General features: G+C 35.1%; 1 protein-coding gene across 1 annotated transcript in view; it reads right to left on the reverse strand.

The window, feature by feature from the left end:
* Window positions 1–1,351: 1,351 nt before the first annotated feature.
* Window positions 1,352–6,010, reverse strand: part of cutc (cutC copper transporter homolog (E. coli)) — a 6,773-nt gene continuing 2,114 nt past the window's right edge. The window contains exons 3-8 of the mRNA XM_024298110.2: window positions 5,230–5,439; window positions 2,261–2,296; window positions 1,991–2,124; window positions 1,844–1,871; window positions 1,649–1,754; window positions 1,352–1,530 (exon numbers count right to left, since the gene is read on the reverse strand). Coding sequence (XP_024153878.1) covers window positions 1,419–1,530; window positions 1,649–1,754; window positions 1,844–1,871; window positions 1,991–2,124; window positions 2,261–2,296; window positions 5,230–5,439 — 626 coding nt within the window. The 3' untranslated portion in view covers window positions 1,352–1,418. The remainder of the gene's footprint in view (window positions 1,531–1,648; window positions 1,755–1,843; window positions 1,872–1,990; window positions 2,125–2,260; window positions 2,297–5,229; window positions 5,440–6,010) is intronic.

The raw sequence follows: 6,010 nt of genomic DNA on the forward strand, positions 1-6,010 counted from the left end.
AGCTTTAACTGTATTTTAAAGTGTTGCAACATTATGGAGTATACCGCCAATTATCTTCTATTCTTTAAGGGCCATTTAAGGTTTAACATGATTCAAAAAGTCATAAAATATTTTTTAAGCCTAAAGATAACTTATTAAATTTTGATAATTGTAGCTTGTTTTATTGTGAAATGCTACCAAGTGTTACCAAGTATGAGAGTATTTTAAATATAGGTTATCATCTTTCATGGATAAAAGTTGCAAAGTCCTTTACAATACATCATAATTAAAAATGGGTTTAGTGTGGTATCGAAAAGGTTATGTATATTATGTGCTAGTTCAGCTAAGATACAACTGAATTTAATAAAAACAATGAGCTGCTTACATTTTTTCTTTCAGTTTTTACACTCTTATTAGCATTTTTTATTATATTTAGTTAATTAAAAACTGTATATGTGCAAATGATTATATCTGTAGGCTAAAAGTATTTGAAGCACCTAAACATCCTTCATTCTATAAACAAAGCATGAAAAAGGGTTATTCCCTTTTTTATAACCAGGATTAGGCAGTATTCACCTGTCATATAAAGTTCAGAGAGGAGTGGATTGTTATGAACGAGTTGCTGCGTCGAAGACGAAAATAACTTTTGTGTAAAGTCATTTCACCTTTTCAGCTTAAAAGATTAATGAACAAAAACTTTTCTCTGACAGTTTCTTTAAATGTCATCAGCAGGTCTTTTTACATCAGATGAGTGTTTGCTGTGTGAGGCTTGCAGCTGAGTGACTGGTTATTCTTTAATGAGAAGACAAGGATCAGACCTGCGGTATTCTCAGTAAGAGCTTCACTCAGGAAACATCAAAAATACTCTATATTTTTTATTAAAAAAATAAGACTATTGCTGCACTTTTTTAAGATTTAATTTTTATTTTACAATTACAAACTCAAGGATATGCATTTCTAAATAACCTGAGATATAAAATGATTGTCCATCTTTGTGGAAGTTTTCCTGATAAAATTTTTTTATTCTTTTGTAATTCACAGATCAGGGTTAACAATTACACACACATTTGTAAAAAATGGAGTGATGAGCAAAAAAATCAGCTTTAATTGTTTTAAGAGACATTAAATGAAACATAAAAATGTCTTTAAATGATTTAAAAAGTCATTTATTTCACTGTTTTGCATTGGAGCTTATTTTATTGGTTTCCTTTTTTAATAACAGTTGCACTGTTTTTGTACTAATGAGATAGAACAAGTATCTGTAAATAATTCACAGCTCTCTGCTCTGCTCCCACTGAGCTCCAACACCACAATCAGACAATTACATCAAGCACAACAGTGTACCAATTAATGAAAAAAATGAACAAATAAAGAAGGGAAGTGATTCTTTATTGTTTTTGAGGTATCCCTTAGTTACTTGCCATCAATATAAAGTCTTGTCACAAAGTATTTTTGGCTATTGCATTTAGAGACCGCACTTTGGAGACATCAGCCACCTTCAGGCCGTACTCAGGAGCTGAGAAAGAAGCTCCCATAGTCACTGAGGTGTTTCTGCACACAAAAAAAGCAAAATATTCATTTAAAACAGCATTTTTTTTTAGATTTGCAACATTTTTAAATATTTGGGGAGAAAACAACCCAATTATCAGGTCATTAAGGCTAAACAAACCTGAATTTCATCGCTGAGTCCCTGCTAGAACGTGCTGAACAGTGAAACTCCTGAGCCCCTGACCCCTCTAGTATTCTCTGCAAGTTTCTTTCCGTAATACCTCCTCCTGTTAGGGAAAATAGCATTTATTAAATACATGTCATAAAATAATCAAACAAAATGCCTTAAAGCATAGAGTGCAAAAAACAGACTGACCTGGCATCACAATAATTCTGTCTTTTGCCTGTTCAGTGGAAGTGATGGGATTAGAATCGCATGAAGAGAGACATTAAAAATTCACGTTATCTTTGTTTTGTAGGAATGCAAACATGTTTTAATGAAAATGCTTGATTTAACACTTACTTGATCAATGAGCCGTTTAATCACAGGGAGTCCCTCCAAAGCAGAAATATCACAGCCGCTTGTCAACACGCGCTCAAACCCTAATGATATCAGGGTCTCCAGAGCCACTGCTGAGTCGTGAACCATATCAAAAGCTGCAGTGAGATAAACATTAATACTTTCCATGAAAAACCTTTCACGGATAAAAAAAAAAAAAAGCTTTTGATTCTGAAAATAATCCCAGACGTTCTTAAAGCATGATATCTGGCGGCTTAAAAAGCAGAAACTGACCTCGGTGGAAGGTGACGGGTAAAGGTCGAGCAGCAGCTGGAGAAATGGAGTAAGAGCAAGGATCAATAACCACAAGAATAAGTCAAATAAATACCAGGAAAAGACACTGTACAGCTTAAAACTTAAGAGGTAGGACAATCTGAACCTCCCCATCTTTGAAAGCCTCCAGTTACAAAAGCACACTGTTTATTCAGCTTCATCCTGTGTGTCAAAGACTCAAAGATCTCCAGTTTTTGAATATATTTAGTTGAGGATTGAAAACAAAAAGGTCAGAGAGAGGCAGCTTTGTTTGTACAACAGCTTTCATGTACAGAGGCTATTTCAAAAGTATCAAGGGGATTTGGGGGGGCACCGTAAAAGACTTCAAGGCAAAAATATAGTTTATTTAGTGCAGCTTAAATGCACTCAGTTTGATGTGATAAGGAAGTTGAGTCCATATCTTTTTTTCCAACTTTGAAGCAAAAAGCAAGAATAAAAAGGTTATTGGAAGATCTACAGCTTTTTGACAGGAAGATCAGACACAGAAGTCCAGCCTGCTTAGTACCATGGTGTGGATCAGCTTCTCTAAATCCACTGGTTAAGCCTGGTTTAGTCCTGGTCTTGATTTGAGCACTGACACATTGGCTCAAATATGATGCCAACATTTTGTATGTGAGACAGAAGTTATTTATTAAAGGCCCACTCTAATAAAAACGGGTTTTTGAAGCATCTTCTGAATGATTGAGGACACACACACATATATACATATATATATATATATATATATAAGTAAAATGTAATTGGAAAAAGCTCTTGTAGCTGTTGTGTACTACAATATCTCTGGGCCACAACGTGCGAGCTGACATCTGGCCCAAACTGTACGGCTGAATAGCTCCAATATTGACGGCCATTTTTGTTGCACCTGTAATGTTAGCTTGGAGTTATGAGGGGCTGGTAAGCTACCAGGAGAGAATATAAACAAAGGGATGATCAGAAATACACAGCACTCACTTTGTGTCGACAGTCATGCCCACAACTCGGAGGCAAATTTCTAATGAACTACTGCCGCTCTGCAGAAACTATGTCCTAGAAAACAACACAGGTTTATTGATTTTGCCTAAAAATTACATAATCGTGATTAAAAGACTGCTAGGAATGCTTTGAAAATAGACCAAAAGATGATTGAAGTGGGACTTTAAATCCCTTTCCTTCTTATTCCTAAAAGAAAAATCTCTTGTGTCGTCATTGCTTACTTGCTCACAAAGTTCAGCTGCTCTAAGGAGCAGAGGAGAGTCAACAGGACCATCGTAGGTTGGGGACAAAGCTATGTGCAGTTGGGAGTTGTTCAGATAACATTATATGCACGGTAAAAGTGTGTATAATTTGAGCCAGCAGGGACATGTATGATTTAAATAGAAGGAGTCCAGGAATCAAACCTTGAGGGACTCCACAGCTGAATGATTTACTGAAGTGTATGATCAGTAAACTCCCTGTTTTTAAGAGAAATTTACAAATGTGAGCCCATGGAATAGTGATTCAGGCAATTAAGTGTTTTTTTTTAATTATTTGGACTACAGCAGTAAATAGGGTACTTCATTTTAATTCTCCCAGCAAACAAAACATGGAAATGAAATACAGTTAATTGCCCACCGATTCTTAGTATTGTCTCGGTAATGTGATTTCTGTTCCGAGAAAGAGGCTTTACAGGGCCACACAAAAACTTTAACAGCATTTAAACAATAACAAAGTTTTTTAAAACAAAGTGATAATAAACATAAAGGCATGATGAGCCTTGAATGTGAACCAGTAAACTGTTAAACAGATATTGAGCAGACATAACACTTTGAATTTGATTACAGAAAGATTTCTGTGCTGCTTTTGTAAAAGGTGGAGGACAGAGAAGCTGGGGGGCCTCATGATTGTGACATAGGAGTGCAAGTATAGAAAAAAGAAACACTGAATAGTGACGAGGAGAAAACATGCTTTGTCCCCAACAGAGAGCAGCTTCTTCATATGGTTTAAAAAAATCCAATAAGTGTTTGGGATTATAGCTGGGGTGAAAGGAGAACACGCTGGGTGATATCTTGATGTTTGGTTTAGTGATTTTGCTTTGGTTCACGGACAAGTGACCTTGGAGATAGTCAGAGTTTGTATCCTTGAAAAGATAGTGCCTTCGGAGAGTTCTGCTGTTTGGATTTTCATTTTGACAGCCTAGTTTCAAGGTCTGTCACTCAGACATTTGCTTTCCTCGCAGAATTGTTTCAATCTGGATCTATAAATATTGTGTGATCCAGCATGTTTGATAGAGTTTCAGAATTGCAGACACGCATTCACACTAGCACTGGCAGTCCCTCTACGCCCCCATCTCTGTGTGGTTGATGACTGCATGTCTTGAAGATGAATGTCCTTTAATTTTTTTGTCTATTGAGGCTGAGGTTGTATAAATAAAGATTATATAATCCCTAAACAGCTTGATATGCTTTTCTTTTAAATTTTATATTTTTGCTTGATCAATTTACCTTTTGTGCTCATCTGTCTCCCCCTTCTGGCAGTTGGTGTAATAAAAAAAATCTAACTTTCATCGTATGCTCACAAATGTCAAAGCTCTTTGCCTTTTTACAAAAATCCTTCTCTGTAGTTTTAATGACTGCTGCCTAATGTATAACGTGTAATGTCTGTTTGTGTGTCGGATTTAAGATACAGATTTATAGTTTCATAGTTAAAGATTCAGAAGTTATTGGAGATACAAAATCCTAAAGATCCAAATGCAAATATATTGTGATTTCTTGTCCCTTTTGTGATTCTTTAAATTTCTTTTTTAAAGAAAATTTTGAAAAAAATTTTCCAATTACAGCTTCCAGTAATTCATATTTAACACTTTACTTAAAAAAAATTGAGGTGTTGTAGAGAAACTGAAGAAACTTCACTTTTATTATTCTCCACTGTGTTGCAAAGAATACTTGTGATACTAGTTAAATAGATAAAAATACCCAGTAACTCCATGCAAAGCTCTGCATCCACCCTTCCATCTTCCGTCAGGGCTCCCAGCACAAATCCATCAACCTCTTGACTCTTCATAAGCTCTATGTCCTTCTTCATCACCTCGACCTCTTGATCAGAGTACAGGAAGTCACCCCCACGAGGCCGGACCATCACAAAGATTGGGATTTTGATGTATTGCTTCACGACCTGAAGCAAACCTGAAACAAAAAATAGGTACATTTATATAGGAAGTTATGAGTACTCAGCTTCAGTAATTAAATGTCAGGATTCACGTTAAGTGCAGTTTTACCTTTACAGCTGATTTAAATTTGACCTTCTCTGAATATTTGAATTGTTCACTGTATGACAATGTTTTGTAAAGTATGTTTTTCCTACAGACAGGTGAATCGCTGCAAAAATCACTTGTCTGAATAATAAATAAACTCAGAGATGACTTGCTGGAATATACATAAATATATTACAGACATATATTTTATATATTTGATTCTATTGGTTGGAGGTCTTAAATAAACCATTTGGGTTTTTTTTCCTCTCCCTGCACTGTACTTGACTTTCTTTTCATGAATCATTGTTATTGTATTTTATTTGTGCTTGAAAATAAATACTAATAGTAAGCTATCAAACAAATACCACAAGTTTCTTTTTGAACAACCTAAGATATTGATACTCAAGCTAAGACATGGTCAAAATAAAAAAATAAAATGAAAAAACTTAACTTTTAAAGTAATTTTCATACCAAATCAGTACACAGTGTTTTGCATAAATAAA

The sequence above is a fragment of the Oryzias melastigma genome, linkage group LG15 (genome assembly GCF_002922805.2).
Source record: "Oryzias melastigma strain HK-1 linkage group LG15, ASM292280v2, whole genome shotgun sequence".
Lineage (NCBI taxonomy): Eukaryota > Metazoa > Chordata > Actinopteri > Beloniformes > Adrianichthyidae > Oryzias > Oryzias melastigma.